Source organism: Choloepus didactylus, chromosome 2 (genome assembly GCF_015220235.1).
Source record: "Choloepus didactylus isolate mChoDid1 chromosome 2, mChoDid1.pri, whole genome shotgun sequence".
NCBI lineage: Eukaryota > Metazoa > Chordata > Mammalia > Pilosa > Megalonychidae > Choloepus > Choloepus didactylus.
Window position 1 is genome coordinate 80,579,821 of NC_051308.1, and position 18,852 is coordinate 80,598,672.

An 18,852-nucleotide genomic window follows, 5' to 3' on the forward strand; every position below is an offset into this window, starting at 1 on the left:
TAGTTTAATAGTTTCAGGTATCCACCACCAGCTACCCCAATTCTTTAGAACCTAAAAAAGGTTGTCTAAAGTGTGCGTAAGAGTGCCCACCAGAGTGATCTCTCGGCTCGTTTTGGAATCTCTCTGCCACTGAAGCTTATTTCATTTCCTTTCACATCCCCCTTTTGGTCAAGAAGATGTTCTCCATCCTACGATGCCGGGTCTACATTCCTCCCCGGGAGTCATATTCCACGTTGCCAGGGAGATTCACTTCCCTGGGTGTCTGATCCCACGTAGGTCCCCCTCCTTTTTTAAGACTGATTTCCCCCTTTCCTGGACATCTGTTGCAGCTCCGGGTAATAATTTCCTTTCACCCCCACCACATTAGTTCTGTTTCCTCAGCTAGATGACTGGGCCCTTGGAGGTAGGGAAAAGTCTTAAAAGCTGTTGTTTCCCCCACTGACTTGGGAATACAGTAAATTCTTAAAATATATATTGGTAGATTGATGATTGAAGTTTGGGGATCACCTGTACCAAAACAAAACCTAGTAAGTTCTTTCATTTCTCTTTATGATTTTTAATAGACAAAGATCCAGTATAGACATCAGCTAGTGTGGAAAGGAGGGTGCTGGGGGTCAAAGGGGCTGGAGAACATGGAAGGCAGCATGGCGGGACATTGTGTGATGTTTAATCCTGATCCTAGTTTTGCCCAGATTGGTGCCTCCAGATGACCTCAGCTGTGTCACCACAGCCTCCATTAAAGACAGCAAAGCTGTGCTGGGAGCACTGGGAAGAAACAAGGTCGGGTTTTGCCAAAGCCAGTGTAATTCGCCAGTGAGCTCAACTTGCTGAGTTTATAGCAACTGTCAAGTCAGCCTGCAATGCTGAAATCGCTGATACATTAACCGTTGTGCTGGGAAGGGAATTTGGGATAAATCCTGAACTTCAAAAAGTTTCTGCCTGGAAACTGAAGAGGTAACCATGGCAATCAGGAGGCAGGATGAACTCTGAGGGGTCCTTCATCTTCAGCAGGAAGCCTTGTGCTCTCGGATCTGCCTGTCTGAGGGAGGAAGAACTTATTCAGGAATCTGGAGATCTGGCCCAGGTTCCAGTTGCTTTAGTGCCCTTAACTAAGGGTGCCTCAGGCTCTGCTGTTTTGTTGTCTGCAAAATGGAAATTAGAAACTCTTCTGGCCTATTTACGGGGATGTGGAAAGGACTCCAAGGCTTGAGGAACCCTAAGCAGGTTCTCCTCATAATCAATATTGACGCTGTCAGGTGGCCATGTCTGGGCTGGTTCAAACTTAGTGCTACTGAGGACAAGACTGCGGGTTTGGTCCTTCTATAAACTGGCTTTTGTTGCATGAAGAAAACCCGTCCCACACACAACACCCACATCCCCATCTGGCAGCTGTATTATAAAAGTGCACCTTGGGGCATGTGCCATACTAGGGGAAACAACAACCCGTCACCTCAGCTTACCAACACCTCCAGGGAATGTCCTGCCGATGGGGTTGGAGCAGGCTGCTTCGCCGCAAGGATGAAGGATTGTGCTGAAAAACACAGACTTCCAAAATGCTTCTGAAGATTTTCCAATTTTTCCCATTGCCTGGTTGCACACCACGGCCCCACTCCCTTCTCCTGCCCATTTCAGGCTTGTGAGAGGAGGGGCTGAGGGAGGGATGCTGGTGTCTTCGATGGCGCTGCCGATGTGAGGAACGTGCCCCTGGGCTCCACTAACCAACCATCAGGATGTGGCGGAAGGATGACAGCTCTAGTTCTTCAAGGCACACAGTTTTTGACTAACTGGGTCATCTTCTGCCAGTCCTGGCTTAATGACCAATGAAGCCTGTGCATTATTCTGCTTTTAGCTTCTCTTGCTCGAGCGGTGCCTCAACCACTATCTCCACAGGTCTCCCTCTCCTCTTCCTCGCCTGGGCTTTTTCCCTTTCTTCCTTTATCTGCTCTCTCGGTTAACCTTCTCTTTAGCTCTCTTGGGTGGGGACCACCCCCTTCCCTGTTTCTCTTTTATCTGACCCTTTCATAAAAAACAATGCTGTTTCAGGAAAACAGGGCAGGCTTGCTGAGGAGTAGCAATTCTTAGATACTTTCTATGAAATAAAAACCTAAATTCTAAGAGGCACTAAAAGCTCACTACTTTTCCTTATTGTCTTGGGATTCCTGTATCCCTATTGAAAGTGAGAGCTAACACTTATTAAATGCTGACTACGTGCCACCCAGATCCCCACCTTGGGACCGACGCTGTCATTCCATGAGAGACCGAGAGGTTGTCTGCTGTAGACTCAGAGCACAATCCTTCAGAGTTGCCCCTGGCCAAAGGGAGCTGCCTTGTTTAAGAGTAGGCCACCTTCTCTGTTTGACTGCATCCAATCAAATGTGGATGTGGGAGTAGGGTACAAAGGCCTGCCCCCTTGCCTCAGTGGGGGACAGCAACCATGGGCCTTCCCCGCTCCAGATCCTCCCAGGGGACCAATGCAATCTCTGTTGCAATGAGGTGGCATTCACCTCTTCTCTCTGCTTACCTGCTGCTGGCACTCCCTCACAGGTGGTGTGTTGGAGAATGCCCCCCCCCCCACCGTAAACCTCATGTGGGCAAGTCTTTGCTTCAGAGTCTGTTTCCCAGTGAACTCAAACTAAAACACAAGCATTAACTTATTTATCACTGTCCTCGTCTTAGGGATGAGGAAAACCAAGCATGTACAGATTAAGAAACTTGCCCATGATCTCCCATCAATAAATGGTAGAGCCATGATTTAAAACCTAAAAATCTAGCTCTAGACCCCAGTCATTTTATTTATTTATTTTTGTTTTTCATTTTTGTTTGTGTTTCTTTTCAATTTATTTTATTTTATTGATTTATATATTTTTTAGTATTAGACCCCACACTCTTAAGCTCAGAAGCAGCTTCCTAATAACAGTTCCAAGAGGGCTTTCGGGTATGAGGAGGCTATAAGGCCTTTGAAGGAAAGAGATGAGAAGTGAGGTGGAGCATTTATTACCTTCTTCTCAGAGCTAGTAATTGCTTAAGCTGAGGGTTATTCAACAGTTACAGAGGCGGTGGGGTTTGTTTTTGTTTGGGGCAGTGGAAAAAGCGTGGTAACTTCAGATTTAAATTTTGGCGCTAACATTAACTGTTTAACTCCTCGCAAATTATTTAACCTGAGTCTTAAAGTGCCTGGCACACAGCAGATACAAAGTCCATCCACCCGGGGCCCCACTTTGTTTATTTCCAGCTCTGTATCTCAGGCAAGTCTCTAACTTTCTGATCTCAGTTTCTTCATCTGTAAAATGGACATGACAGTGAAGGTCTTAGCACCTTGGCCAGCGGGATAGGAGCACAGTAAATAGTTATCAGGATGATCAAGAGGCGACCTTGGCCGGATGGCCCCGTCCTTCAGTACCGAACCGGTCCAGACTTCTCCAGTGACCAACACCGTTCTGTGCCTTCCGAGCCGGACCCGCAAACCCGCCCAAAGGAGTTGGTTTCCCTCTTTTACCAGAAGTGGGCAAGTGTTTTCAAGTTTTTCCCTTCTAAGCGGGGCGTGCGCGTCGACTCTCCGAGTTACTTGTCCCTTCTCCCTCCCCACGCGCAGAGGAAGGGGCAGCCCCGTGCGCCCCGTGCGCTCCAGCGGCCGGCTCCCTGGTGAGAGGCCTCCGAGCCCGGCAGGGGCGGCGCGCCCGCGCCCGCACCCTGCTCCCCTTCGCGGGGTCCAGCCCCGCTCTCCGATTGGCCAGCGGCGCGGCCGCGCCCCTACCCCTCCGAGGGAATAAAGACCGCGGTAGCGCCCGCTCGGCGCATCCAGCTGGATAAATTGGAACTCTCGCTGGAGCTCCGGCAGCCGCTGCTCTTGAACCTCCCTGCCGTCGCAGTGCCCGCTGCAGCTGCCACCATCCTCCCCACGACGTGCTGTCCTGCGCCCGCAACCATGTGCCGGACCCTGTCCGCCTTCCCCACCACCTGCCTGGAGAGGTAAGAGGAGCTTGTCCGTGGAACTTGCGCCACTGCCGGGAGGAAGGAGCCCAAGTCCTTCCAACTTGTAGGGAGAGAAGCGGCGGCCTAGGGGACCTGGGTGGGCTGGAGAGTGGGCGCTCGTGACTCGAGCGGAGAGGCAGAGGCAGAGTCTGCGTTGATGCCGTGTGCTCTGGTACTTCTATCAGGGTCGAAGAGAAGACGCGCGCCAGGAGAAGGGAGAAGGAAAGGCGAGGGAATCAGGGTCCCACTGTTTGCCCCCGTTCCCTGTCCTCTGACAAACGGCGTGTCTGTCTCAGGTGTGACCTGAGGAAGACCCGACTGCAGGACGGCCGCGTTGGCAGAACTGACTCTTCCCCGGTTTCTTAAGCACTTGGTTTTCAGTCCACAGCCCAGAGCTAGGCGCATGGTCTCCTCTGTCCCTAGGAAAGCAGGCAGATGGAGATGTCTTCCAGGTCCCACCCATAGGGGTGTGCCCACTTCTCAGGAAGCCACACAATAGTCTCCAGTCCTTACTCAGTCTTGTGGCTGGGAAGGAAAAGCCAAAGATGAAGCAAGAATCTGTTTCCATACAGATCCAGAAATATTCCTGAGAGTGTTGAGCTGCCTTCTGCTATTCATCAGGCACAAAGATAGATCAGTGTGACTTAAGTGGGGAAAAGTTTACATATACAATGCTGTAAACCCAGATGGGCAAGTATAAGACCCACCTCGGTTCCAGCATCATTTTTGTTGTTTCTGGGTTGATGGCGCTAATGAGAGCAGCAAAGTTTGGGCCCTGGCAACAGCCATGTCCCAAGAATCCTTGTGCTGGAATTTGAGTGGCACCAGCTTGAACTGTGCTGGGACCCCATAACCTCTCCTCACTGGCTGAGAGAAAGGAGAATCCTTACATGCTCAAACGTTGTGTTTCAGAGCCAAAGAGTTCAAGACACGTCTGGGGATCTTTCTTCACAAATCAGAATTGGGCTCCGATACTGGGAATGTTGGCAAGTTCGAGTGGGGCAGTAAACACAGCAAAGATAGGTAAGTCCTAAAATAAAAAGCAACACAAAAAAAACAAAACAAAAAAACAAGAAACAAAAAAGAGCCATGAGTCCTTCTTAGCAGCAAAGGACTCCTAGAGGGGAGGGAGCCAGACTTAGAAAGGAAAATACAAGGAGAAACCACGCTGTGTTGGCGCGGACCTTGGTAACTCCTTCCTGAATTTTTTAATGGTGCTTTTTGTTGGTCTGCTTGCCTGGCCCCTGGGTGGTGGCTCCAGGGATCTAAGTCCATCCACAGATGGCTGCTCCCGGGTCCTGAATGTCTAGTTACCACATTCTCTCCTCTGGAGATGTGCACTGCATATGAAACAGGGCCAGGACAGGGTCCAAGATCACTTGACTTTACTGCCATCAGCATGGACTTTGCCTAGAAGTCCCCCCACCCCCAACATACTGAGCATCTACTGTTGCCAGGTGCCATCCTAGGCTCTGACGTTCTGGGTGGACACAGTCACTATGCTTGATGCCCTTTTCCCCCTTGGAGAGATGAATGAAACAGAATCTGGGGCGTATGGGGATAGAAGTATTTTTGAACAGGAAAGAGACAGCCTTAAGAGATATTGACTGAGGACGGAAGGGTCCCTAGCTACCACTGATGCTTACTCTCAAAAACACCACTGCCTTCCCTAACCCCAACCAGGAGACTGAGGAGGCAACTTCCATAATCAACAAGAAAGCTTTTGTGTGAATTATGCAACTTCCCATAAGAATCCTGGCTGGAATTTGTGCTATGCCTTGGTTTGTTGATATTTGCTTATTTACTTTTTTAATAAAAAAAATCTTGGTCCTCTTTTTTTTTTTTTTTTCAGCAAAAACTTCTCAGAAGATGTGCTGGGGTGGAGGGAGTCGTTTGACTTGCTGCTGAGCAGTAAGAGTGAGTAGGACTATGTTATGTCTGTCTGTGGATGGCACATGTATACTCATGTGCTTTGGAGTACACACACGAGGATGCTGAAAGCGTGGGCAAAATAAGAGCAGTAGTGATAATAATAATAATGATCCCCTAGAGTGCCAGCCGCTATTCAGAATACAAAGGCAGGTCCTTGTTCAAGAAAATTACATCCCAAAAATAGAGCCATTAACTGCAGTTGCCATTTTTTCTTTTTTTATTCCCTTCTGTCCCCTGGTCTGACCCGTCTCCTCTTCCCTCCCCCCAACCACAGATGGGGTGGCTGCCTTCCACGCTTTCCTGAAGACGGAGTTCAGCGAGGAGAACCTGGAGTTCTGGCTGGCCTGTGAGGAGTTCAAGAAGATCCGGTCGGCTGCCAAGCTGGCCTCCAGGGCTCAGCGGATCTTTGAGGAGTTTGTTCGCGCAGAAGCCCCTAAAGAGGTCAGAGCCCTAACGTGACCTGTGGACTCTACAGACCCTACCTGCCCCTTCCCCATTGGGAATTGGGGGTTTTGGGGTGAAGGACGGTCTAGGAGTAGATTGACCGTCTTTGGCAAAGGGTTGGGTGGGGTTCAGGAAAGCCAGGCTCCTTCCTACCCTTGGATGGTGGTGGACCTCAGGCTCCTGGATGGCGCAGAGTGGGTTGGAAGGTGTTCGGGCTTCTCTCCATACCCACCTTTGTAAGCTGAGCCCCCTTCAGAGGCTCAACACGTTTGCACTACAGGGAGACAAGGCCATCACAGGGTCTTCTATAACCTGCCTCAGTCCCCTGGTTGTGGTCAGTGAACTTCTGCCCGGCAGCCAGCCCAGATAAAGAACATGGGGCCACCTGGTGGAGAGAGAATAGTGATTCTTGCTTTTGTTTGGTGTTTTTATTTTCTAAGCACTTTTATTTATTCTCCTTTATTCCACAACTATTTATTGAGCACCAGTGACATGCAAGGTGCTGTCATAGTCACTGGGGATATAGCAGTGAACAAAACAAAGTCCCAACCCTCATGGGACTTATATTCTAATGGAAGAAGATGACAAGAACCAAGTAAACAAACAAATATATTATGCTGGGATGATCTGTGCTCCCATTTAAAAAAAAAAAAAAGGCAGGATATGAGAGATGGGGAATGTCAGAGGTTTGGGATGGGGGAGGTGAGGGCTTTCTGCTTTATGACAAGAAGTCAGGAATGAGCTGTCTGATAAGGTGACCTTGGAGCAGAGACCTGAAAGAACTAAGGGAAGAAAAAACAGGCTACCACAGGAAACAACAAATCACAAAGGCCGGAGAGTGCTTGTTGTTGTCACAAAACAGCAAGCCGGCCTTGTGGAGCAGGGGGAGGGAGGGAGAGCAGGTGAAGTCAGACAGGCAGCGGGTGGCCAAGTTTGGGGCCAAGGAGCCCTGTGGGCCCAGCAAAGACTTTGGCTTTTCCTCTGAGAGAGGAGGGAAGACAACGGAGTAGTGTAAGCAGAAATGCCACCCAACTGATGGGTTTTCGAAGGATCACTCCAGCTGCTGGGTGGAGGATCAAACAGGAGAGCGAGACACCCCTTAGGAGGCTTCTGCATTAATCCAAGAGGGAGATGATCATGACTGGGATGGGTGGCGTTTTGGAAGAAGGGTGAAAAAGAGGTTAAATTCATGTACACTCTTTAGTTTATCCTCATGGTGATTTTGAATCCTAGATGTGGGGACAGCCACAGCATTGTAAAGCCAGTTAACGATAGACTTGGGGAACCCAGCTCCAAAAAAGATCATGATTTTTATTTTAAAAAGTAATAATAAAAACCAACAAACCAATGCATTGCCCAAATCCTAGCCAGAAGATTTTCTATGGCCCCACCTGCCTTTCAGTCCTCCCTTAGCCTGCTGGACCTCTAGCCTTGTCCCCCTTCCCTTCCCCACTCACTGGTGTGCTCGCCCTCCTTCCCACAGGTGAACATAGACCACGAGACCAGGGAGCTCACCAGGACAAACCTGCAGGCCACCACGGCTGCATGCTTTGACGTGGCTCAGGGCAAGACACGCACACTAATGGAGAAGGACTCCTATCCACGATTCCTGAAGTCACCCGCTTACCAGGACCTGGCTGCCCAAGCTGCGGCCGCCTCTGCCTCTCCATCCAGCTGCAGCCCGGCTGAGCCCTTGCACACCTGAGCCTCCGTGGCAGCGAGGAAGCCAGCCTGGAAGAGAGGTGGAGTCACCCATCCCTGAGGTCACTGCCCCTGTGTGGGAGGCAGGTTCTGCAAAGCAAGCACAAGAGGCCAGTGAAGGAAAAAAACCACTTCTGCAGCCTGTTTTGGAAGCAACACCCTCCCCTCCAGATACTGTGGGACTAAATTCCAGGTGTGAGAGGGTCTCCTCCCCACTTCCAGTACCTGTGACTAAGTCCTGAAGATGAGGGTTGGGTGGGGCTCCAGGGAAAAGAGTGGTGGTACACATTCTCACGGGGGCAAGGAAATATCCTACGGTGGTTTGGAAAACATATTCGTACAGGGAGACTTGCAAATGAGCAGGAGAAAGATGACCCATCAGCTGTTTTGCCTGTTACCAGTCAACTCTGATCACATCCTGTTTTCCTAATTCCCCGACTGTTCTGGGCACAGAAGGGAGCAGCAGGCGTGAGGCTTCCCATACTGCCCTCCTCACCTGCGTCTCAGCTGCCCAGGGGTCCCTTAGCTTGCACTTCTTGATATCCTGCTTATCCAGCCTCTTAGACATGCCAAGGCCGAGGAGTCACACATGACTCACCAAGATGAGATTCTCATACCTCAGTTACTGCCTTTGAGCCCCTTTCCAAGTCAGCAGGGAGACCCAAAGGAGGCCTTCTTGCTCCTGTGAAATGAATCTTGGTGCTCGTGGTGACCTTTGCAGGTGGGCCCTGGCCCTGGGTTTGCAGGGTCCGGCTGTGGGGAGGGCCTGCCGAGGGGCCTCTTGCTGGGATGTGTCCTCTCTCAGCTCTGTGCTGTCCTTGAAGGTGAGCCCGTGAGGACAAAGGTGTGAGGCCTCCGGGTGAGCAGCTGATCCAGTTCTCCGCCAGCAGCTGTTCGACGGGCCCTCAGTCTCTGTGCGCTCCTGTGTTTTGGGACCCAGTGCTGGGAGGTGCTGAGGACCAAATGGCTAATCTTGGAACTGTAGGGATTTCCAGCTGCCTTCCTACCCTTGACGTATAGCTCCCAGGAGAAAAGGATCAGAAGACGCTAATCTCTTGCCAGTTCCCGAAAGTCCTGTTTTAAATTTTAAGCTAGTATTTTTTGAGAGTATGAGAACACGGAAAAAAACTCAATAGAAGGGTGGCCTCATGTTTCTTTTCTGGGAAGGCAAATGCACCTCCAGGACAGCACTGGAGAGGTGGGACAGGGAGCCCATGACCCTCAGCTGGAACGTAGAAGCTGAGAGTGGAAGTGGGGGGGGAGGCTGCTTGCAAGGGCACAACCGGGGGGTGGGGGGGATCCGAACCTGCTTGTCACCTGAGGGCGTTCCTGAACAAACGTCACGTGGTGGGACTTCCTGCGCAAGGACCCAGGCTGAAAAGAATCAACCAGGGCAACGCACCGGTGCCCGGGGATAACAAACACTGTTCTCTCTGCACTGTGAGTTCCTCCAGCAGAAGATTATTTAAGCATAACATATTGTTGTTTTTGTGACTATTGTCATAGCATATTATTGTTATTGCTATTGTTATTTATTATTGTAATTTCTGTTTGCCTGCACTGGGGAGTCCCAGCAGGAGTTGGCACCCTGACTTCCTCCCTGGGAGAACATGCTGGGACCCCTTAGAGCCTGTCAGGAACTCCTCACTGTTTAAATATTTATTTATTGTTGACAAATGGAGCTGGTTTCCTGGATATGAATGATGTTCTCTATCCCTGTTTTCTTGGTTCGGCGTATTATATTCTGGTAAAATAAAAATTTTGAGATCCTGTTTCCAAGGACTTGTGTGGTCAGCGGAAAAAGGGAAAGGGGAGTGCTGTGGGAGGCTGGCCTCTGGAAATTCCACAGGACAGATGAGTGCTTCAGGAGTTTGTGCATCAGAAGCGGAGGCACAAAGTGAAGCCCCTGGTAACTGGCAGAAGAGAAGAGAAGGGTAGGGTCTGGCGGTGGCCATGACAGTGGGGACTTCCTTGAGCTGCTGGCAGCCTGAACGCGAGGACTGACCGGGCTCAGCCCGCTGTCATTTCAGAGCCCCCATCCTTCGTCCGCCTGACTGGCACTCAGGACAAGCCATTCCCATTTCTGTCTGGTCAACAGTGCTTGGTCAAGGAGCTGTACATTGTCAGGTGGTGATTTTTGTGGCATTTTCACTTCTGTGCATTTTCAATTTGAAATAACATTCTTTCATAATTTCATATAAATACAAAAGAATTTGTGTTCTTTGATAATTTCACAGAAGCCTCTGAGATGAGCTATGGGAGCTACTCTGCACGCAGCCACCCTGTTCCTTGGCCCTAGGAAACAAGAGGGTTGAGCTGGGTCTTGAAGAATTTGAGTGTAGGTTTGCAAGGATCAAAATCTGCCCTTCCCCTGTCAATCGCCTGCCTGTTCTCCCTCCTTTTCTTATCCTACCAATTCCACTCAATTTTTCCCAATTACCTTCACCGTTTAAAGTTCTCTCTTCTCTAGTTTGAATTATCTGCTCATACGCAGGTCTGGATCTTATATTGACTTTTATTTCTCCCCTATTGTTTGGGTGAAGTGATCAGACTTCAGATATGTTGGGTAGGAAACCCCACGGAACTGCACCCTAAGCCCAGATCTAAGGGTTGAGTCTGTGGGTGCGGCCAGGAGGGATTCTGATGTCTGGGGACCCGGGAGGGAAGATGGAAATGAACGCTGTGACAAGCCCGCATCCCATTCAGTCTTACAGCAGCTTTGCGAGGAGGTATGATCACCCTATAATACAGGTGAGGAAACCGAAGTTCTGGGAGGAAGGAACGTGCCCAGGGTAGTCGGCTCAAGAGTGAGCAGCAGAGTGGGGGTCTGAACCTGGTCACACCACAGGGAGGAGTTCAGCCTGCGAGAGTTGGTGGAGGAGCATGACAAAAGAGGAAAGAAGAAAGAGGAAAGCCTAGGGCAGCATGGAGGTATGAAAAAGGGGCATCTGTGTGTTCCCCCTTTCTCACTACTTTCCTTCCATCTTTTTGCCTTTTAATGTGAATTCTTTGACTAAATCTTATATGTTTGATAGAAAACCAAAAGCACTCACCATACCATCTTCTGTAAGTGGCCTCATTTAATGGATGGGTGGGGGTTTCTGAATATGTTCAGACAAAGGCAAAATGTGTATTTTAAAGTAGGAAAAGATGGGTGTAACCAGGGAGTGAGTGACAGAGAAGGGAATGGGGCTGATGGACATCGAAGACCAGGGCTGGCGCTTGCCGGCGCCTCAATCTGGGAGACCATTCTCCAGGCTTGTTCCCAGCTGATATCTCTCATTCACTCTCTTTCACATACAGGATGGTCTTGGAATCAGTGGTTGCCCAAAAGTTGGTAGGCACATCTTAGAGAAAGAAGAATGAGTCTTTACTGAACTGTAGATTGTCCAGGTGCCAGGCTGAAAACAGTCCCATCCCATATTGGTTCTTGGAGAGCCTATGTGACTCACTGAGGATCACACAGCTAGCAAGGAGACCTCCATGACTTTATACTCGCTGGCTCCATCCCCTTCTCCTGAGCACCTCAGGCTTTGGCTTAGTAGGCAAATCCTAAGCACAACTGATCCAGCTCCCTAGGGCCTCTAGAACCTGCTCTCTTGCTACTCCCTCACCCACTCCTGAAAAACAAACCTTTCACAGTGCCCAGATTCACCCTGCTTGTCCAAGTTTCCTCATTTTTGCATAATGGACCACCTCCCTCCTGTGTCCCCTTATTCATCATTGCTAGCCCCACCTCCTTAAATGGTCTAAGGATGCATCTTTCAAAAATATGAGTGCATCGTGGCTGCATTAAAGTCCTTCAGAGTTTCACCTTAACTCTAAGTCCAAATCTTACTATGACAACCAAGGATCTCTCTGATCTGATCCAACTCCCTCTCCAGACTTAGTGGTTCTCCTGCTCAGTGGTTCTCCACTTACAAGCTCTTAACTTCCTATATATATTTGCGCTGCTGCACATGCTGTTCTCTCTGCCTGGAATGCTCTCTTCCTCTTTCTTCTTTTTCTGAGGGGGAGGGAGTATAAGGAGGGAACATCAATTTTCAAAGCCAGCAAAAATATCGCCTCCTCCATGAAGCCTTCCAAGACTTCTGCCCTATGGTTAATTGCTTCCACTTCTGTGATTCGAAGACACTCTGTTCTTACTTTGGTTATAGTTGTTGTCTATGGCATGGCACAGTAACTTATCTGTTCCCAGCTTTGCCCCTCTTACATGGAGCTCTTCAAGGCCAGGAGCCATATTATTAACCTGGATGATATGGGGGACACAGCACAGCACAGGGGCTCACAGCACTGGCTGCAGAGTCAGAATGCTGGAGTTGGAATCCTGTCTCCATCGCTCACTCGCTGAATGAACTTGGGAGTTACTTAAGCCTCTTCAAGGCTTGGTTCCCTCACCTGTACAATCAGGATAATAAAAGTGCCCCCTCAAAGGGAGAAACGAATGAAATAAGATACATAAAGTGCTCTGAATAGTGTTCGGCACAATGCTGACATCCCGTGTATGTTAGTTATCATCATTATTGATTCCCAGTACTTAGCACAGTGCCTTGTTCACAGGAAGCATTAGTCAGGAAATACGTGACTTTTGAATAAATGGCAGAAACAAGATTCAAACCCAGGATTCCAAGTCTACTTTCAAGTATACTACAGATCCTTCAGTACCATATTCCACCTAATGCTCAGAGCATGCCAGAATTTCAGATGAGGAAGCGGATGGTTGGAGCCATGACATGAACCAGTCTATTACAGGGACAATGGGACTCACTCAAACCCAGGTCTGCGGAGTTGCTTCCCTACCACTGTGAAAGAGCTCCTGGTTCATTCCTCGCCCTCTGCTGCCTCCCTGTGGCCATTTCAGGAAATGCAAGCCTTTTCCTTGGCATTGTTTGATAAATTTGGCTTTCTTTGGAATTTTGAAAATTTTGTTTCACTGTTGTTTTGTTTATTAATGCATTTGAATAAAGATATGAAATTTTTGTGGAAATGATATCCACTAAGATACACAGTCCTGTGAGTGTAGGGATTAAATCAAGATTTCTTTAGTCAACAGGGCTGAAATTAACACTGACTTTAAAATGTGAAGTTCTTAAGTTAAAAAAAAAAAGTGTACTCAGATCCTATTAAGTACTGCTATCAAATTAATTCATGTCACCAAATCTTTTAAATTGGGTGAGTTATTGAATTGCTTTAGGGAAGAAAGGAAAGATTGGAAATTTAAATAACCGAGGAACGATCCTAAGGGTAAAAAATCCAATGCATTTAGGTACTAGATAATGGAGTTTGAGTCTCCACCATTTAGAAAAGGTATCTCTTCACGTAGAGTGTTGATGATTGCCAAGCTCTGGTCATTAAACCACCTGGACCATGATTTAATTTAAACTTTGAGAAAAGTAATAACATGGGAATCAGTCTTTTATTTGCAGTGAATTCCTATCTCAGGGTTAATTCTGTGTTGAGCAGCGTAATTGACTTAGCTCATTTCATCTTGCCAGTTCCAAGAGGTAGCTTCAAAGACAGTGTGGTAAATGACTAAGACAGCAGGCTGAGAAGTTAAGACAACTGCATTCAATCCCACACCTGCTACTTGTTAGCTGAGTGGCTTTCAGCACCTTACTCAATTTCTCTGACCTTTGCCTTTTCCCATAAAATGTGAATAGCAATAGTACTGGATTTATATGGTTTTTGTGATAACATGATGGGAAAATATGTGAAAATATGTATCAGAGTGCTTAATAGATAGTAGGTGCTCAATAAATGGTAGATACTTGTATGTGTCAGACACTATTCTAAGTGTAGCACGTCGCATATATTAATTTCTATAATCCTAAAAACAATCATATGAAGTAGCTACTATCTTTATCACCCCCACTTTACAGATGCAGAAACAAAGACCCAGAGAGAATAAGTACATTGCTCAAATTCCAACACCTAATAGTGGTTATATCACTTAGCTATTGTTGGGTAACAAAGTATCACCAAACTCAGTGACTTAAAACCATAAGCATTTACTGCTCATGAGTCTATGGATCAGCTGGGTAAACCCAGCTTATCTGGACCAGGCTTAGCTGATCTCACCTGGGCTTGCTCTTGAGTCCACGGTCAGCTGGTGGGAGTTGACTGATCTAGGGTGGCCTTAGTCACATATCTGGGGGTTGGCTGGTGGGACAATGGTGTTGATTGGGCCATGTGTCTCTCTCATCATCCAGCAAGCTAGCTCAGGCTTATTTACATAGTGGTGGCAGGATTCCAAGATGGTGAAAATAGGCCCAGGTTTAGAACTGTCACAATCACTTCTGTCACATTCCACTGGATGAAACAAGTCACGAGGCCAGCCCAGATTCAAGGGCAGTGTTCTGGTTTGCTAGAGCTGCCACTATGAAAAACACCAGACACGGATCAGCTTTTATAAAGGGGATTTATTAGATTACAAATGTACAGTCCTAAGGCCATAAAGGTGCCCAAATAAAAACATCAACAAGAGGATACCTTCACTGAAGAAAGGCCAGTGGTGTCCAGAACACCTCTGTCAGCTGGGAAGGCACATGGCTGGCATCTGCTGGTCCTTTGCTCCTGGGTTGTATTTCAAAATGGCTTTCTCCAAAATGTCTCTGGGCTTCTGTCTTCACTCCTCTCTCTTGGCTCCTTTATGTCCTTGCTTCTTTTTCCTAGGATGTTTCTTTCTAAGCATCTGGGGGCCCTCTGTTAGTTTCTCTGGGGCAAACTCAAGGCTTCATCTCATAGTCTAGCATCTCCAAATGTCCTTCTGCCTGCATCTCCAAGTGCCTCTAAGCATCAGCGTCTGTGTCGGCTCTTGAGTTCTCTTAAGGGCTCCAGTTACCTAATCAAGACCCACCTTGAATGGACAGGGTCCACACCTCCATGGAAATAATTTCATCCAAGTTCCCACCCACAGCTGGGTGAGTCACATCTACATGGAAACACTCAATCAAAAGGTTCCACCCTAATCAAAAGAATAATAAGTCTGCCCTTACAAGATTGCATTAAAGAACATGGCTTTTCTGGGGGAGACAATACATCCAAACCGGCACAGGGAGGGATTCTATCTCTCAAGGGAAGAAACTACAAAGTTACATTGCAAAGTGCTGGAATGGAAGGAGAGATGAAGAAGTGTGGCTATTTTTAGTAATCATTCTATCAGAATGGGAGAACATGGATTTGAACATAGGCAGTCTAGCTCCATAGTCTTTGTTCTTAAATGCTCTGGAGACCTAATGCCTCGAATCTGTCAGCAAGGGTCTGGCTGTTTCCTGCCCCTGCCTACGAGAAAGGAATGCTCTGGCCACAATCTTTAGTCAATCACAAGGGCTGGGGAGGTCCTAACTCTGCCAGCTGCTTAGCATTGCCTACATTTCCTGCTGCTACTGTGTTTATTCCTTCAGAACTCTGCTTCCCAATTCCTGAGTCATGATTATTACTGTTGTTGTTTTTTTCAGTTAAAAAATTTCCTATATTAGCCACACTTCCACTTTCTCATCTTATCGTTTTATTCTTCACGGAGCACAGAATAGATAACGTGAGTGATTTCTACAGTCAAAGGAAAGTGAGGAAATCTCAACTTGAGAAGCAAAGTCTTGATGAAGTAGATGAGACCATCAGTTATATATATGTATATATATATTTCGTTAATATTTGTGTGTTTTTGTTTTCTTTTTTATTAGAGAAGTTGTAGGTTTACAGAAAAATTATGCGGAAAGTATAGAATTCCCATAAACCTCCATCATGCACATGGTTTTCCCTATTATTAATACCTTGCATTAGTGTGGTAACTTTGTTACAAATGATGAGCAATATTATTATAATTTTTCTATTAACTATATTCCATAGTTTCCATTAGGGTTCACTGTGTTGTACAGTTTGGTGGCTTTTTAAAATTTTTATTCTGGTAACATATGTACAACCTAAAATTTCCCATTTTAGTCACTTTCAAATACACAATTCAGGGGTGCTAACTACATTCGCAATTTTGTGTTATCACCAACAACAACCATTGCCAAGATTTTTCCATCACCCCAAACAGAAACTCTGTACCCATTAAGCATTAACTCCCCATTCCCTACTCCCACGCCAGCCCCTGGTAACCTGTATTCTAGTTTCTGAGCCTGTGAATTTGAATATTCTAATTGTTTCATATAAGTGAGATTATACAGTGTTTGTTCTTTTGTATCTGGCTTATTTCACTCAACATGATGTCTTCAAAGTTCATCCATGTTGTCACATGTATCAGAACTTCATTCCTTTTTATGGCTGCATAATATTCCATTGTGTGTGTGTGTGTGTGTGTGTGTGTGTGTGTGTGTGTGTGTCACAGTTTTTAACTACATTCATCTGTTGTTGGGCACTTGAGTTGTATCTATCTTTTGGAAATTGTGAATAATGCTGCTATGAACATCAGTGGGCAAATATCTTGAGATCCTGCTTTCAGTTCTTTGGGGCTATACCCTGAAGTGGAATTGCTGGAATGCACAGCAATTCTACACTTAACTTTCTAAGCAACAGCCAAATTGTTTTCCACAGCACCTGCACCATTTTACAGCCCTGTCAACAATGAATGAGTGTCCCTATTTCTCCACATCCTCTCCAACATTTGTTACTTTCCTTTTTTTTTTTAAATAGTAGCCCTTCAAGTGGGTATGAAATGGTATCTCATTATGGCTAATGATGAACATTTTTTCATGTACTTATTGACCATTTGTACATTTTCTTTGGAGAAATGGTTATTCAAGTCTTTTGCCCACTTTCTGAAATTTTTATTTTAATAGTATATATACAATCTAAATAATCATGTTCAGATATATAACTCAGTGGTGTCAATTACATTCACAATGTTGTGCTACCATCACCACCATCCCCCAAACTTTTTCATCATCCCAAATAGAAATTTTGTAAAAACTAAGCATTAACTCCTTGTTCTCTATATTCTCTCCAGGCCTATGTTACCTGTATTCTGGTTTCTGACTCTACGAATTTGCTTATTCTACTATTTTCATATCAGTGATATCATACAGTATTTGTCCTTTTGTGTCTGGCTTTTTTCACTCAACATGATGCTTTCAAGGTTCATTCATATTGTTGCAAGTATTAGAATTTTGTTCCTTTTCATGGCTGCATAATATTCCACTGTATGTATATACTACCTTTTACTTATCCATTATCTGTTGATGGACCCTTGGGTTAGCAATTGCAATGCTGCTATGAACACTGGTGTGTAAATATCTGTTCAAGTCACTGTTTTCAATTCTTTTGAGAATTGAAGCAACCTCTGAACTGTTTTCCACAGTGGCTGCAACATTTTACATTCTCACCAACAATGAATGAGTGTTCCTATTTCTCCACATCCTCTCCAACACTTGTTATTTTCCGTTTTTTAAATAGTAGCCCTTCCAGAGAGTGTGATGTGGTATCTCACTGTGGTTTTGATTTGTATTTCCCTAATGGCTAATGATGTGTGGGTACCAGGGTGAGGGGGGTGATATTTGATTTTCTGAAATGATCCATTCAGAGGACTGGGATTTGTTCAAGCTGAACTTACTCCTTAACCTGTAAAATCAATGTCTGTTTTGGATCTGTGGTTTGTGAGAAAGAGGGAAAAAAAAAAAAAAAGGAATATAGCCTTGACACTGGCAGCTAAGAGCTGGGCTGTGGTGTTTCCTCTCAACATTAATTCCACAGAATGTCAACAATAATCTGATGAGGTTAGTCCATGATCATGATGAAACAAGACAAAAATAAGACCATCCCTTCACCAGAACTGAATACTAGACAAAGACAAGGATGCTATGAGGCCACAAAAGTAACCAACATCTCCCTTCTCCCAGCTCACGGAGTGACTGCTGCTTCTTTATCCAGGATGACTCTAACTCTACTTTGTTCCTCCTGATTCCTAGACAATAAAAACCAAGATACCAATCATTAGATTGTTCCTACTCCCCGACAGCACCCAATTCAGAACAAACCCCTACTTCCTTGAACCCTCACCCAAATCACCTTAACACAAAGCCCAAACCCTCCAGCAAGTTTAACTCACTCTTACTAAGCTGCTCCACAGTTCCAGGGAGGTGTTCTCCCTTGCTCCAGGAAATTAGGACTCCTCGGTTTGTGTGACTACAGGTGTGTTCCAGGTTGCTGGGCTCTGACCTATGCTAACATGACTAGGAGGGTCAGCATTCTCCAACTGTCTTTATCAAATCTGCTGTTCAGGGCAAACTAACATCCACTACTAACTTCACACTACCAACCTGGTCTGGGCCGCCATCGGCTGTCAGTTGGATTATTGCAAAAGCCTCCTAATTGGCTTTCCTACTTCTACCATTTCCTTCAATCCCCAGGCTGTTTTCAACACAGTACCAAAATATAACAGTTGTTCTGGTTTGCTAATGCTGCCCTTTTGCAAAACACCAGAAATGGATTGACTTTTATAAAGGGGGTTTATTTGGTTATAAAGTTACAGTTTTATGGCCATAAAGTGTACAAGGCAAGGCATAAACAAAGGGTACCTTTACTGGAGAAAGGCCATTGGCATCCGGAAAAACTCTGTTAGCTGGAAAGGCACGTGGCTGGTGTCTGCTTGCTCCCAGGCTGTGTTTCAAAATGGTGTTCTCCAAAGTGTTGCTCTTGGGGCATTTTGTCCTCTCTTAGCTGCAGCTGCTCAGCATCTGGGCTTGTGTAGCTCTTTTTAAAGTACTCCAGTGACCCAATAAAGACCCACCCTGAATGGGTGGGGCAACACCTCCATAGAAATAAATCAATGAAAGGTCTCACCCACAGTTGATTGAGTTACAT

At 46.4% G+C, this 18,852-nt stretch overlaps 1 protein-coding gene across 2 annotated transcripts; it reads left to right on the forward strand.

The window, feature by feature from the left end:
• The first annotated feature begins 3,812 nt into the window (after positions 1-3,812).
• RGS16 (regulator of G protein signaling 16) lies at positions 3,813-9,300 on the forward strand. Of its 2 annotated transcripts, none has more exons than XM_037812760.1 (5): positions 3,813-3,969; positions 4,885-4,995; positions 5,828-5,889; positions 6,179-6,345; positions 7,832-9,300. In XM_037812760.1, exons 1-5 carry the CDS (start codon positions 3,926-3,928, stop codon positions 8,051-8,053), a joined length of 606 nt encoding a protein of 201 aa, XP_037668688.1. In that variant the 5' UTR covers positions 3,813-3,925; the 3' UTR covers positions 8,054-9,300. The 2 variants fall into 2 exon arrangements, with proteins under 2 accessions (XP_037668688.1, XP_037668683.1); XM_037812755.1 differs by having other exon boundaries at positions 5,825-5,889; positions 7,832-9,299.
• Positions 9,301-18,852: the final 9,552 nt, after the last annotated feature.

What these genes read in the sequence shown, in the direction of transcription:
- RGS16 (XM_037812755.1), top strand. Translation starts at nt 3,926, where the DNA reads ATGTGCCGGACCCTGTCCGCCTTCCCCACCACCTGCCTGGAGAG. An exon ending in CCCACCACCTGCCTGGAGAG is followed by an intron (nt 3,970 to 4,884) that starts GTAAGAGGAGCT and finishes GTTGTGTTTCAG; the next exon opens with AGCCAAAGAGTTCAAGACAC. An exon ending in CTTGCTGCTGAGCAGTAAGA is followed by an intron (nt 5,890 to 6,178) that starts GTGAGTAGGACT and finishes CCCCAACCACAG; the next exon opens with ATGGGGTGGCTGCCTTCCAC.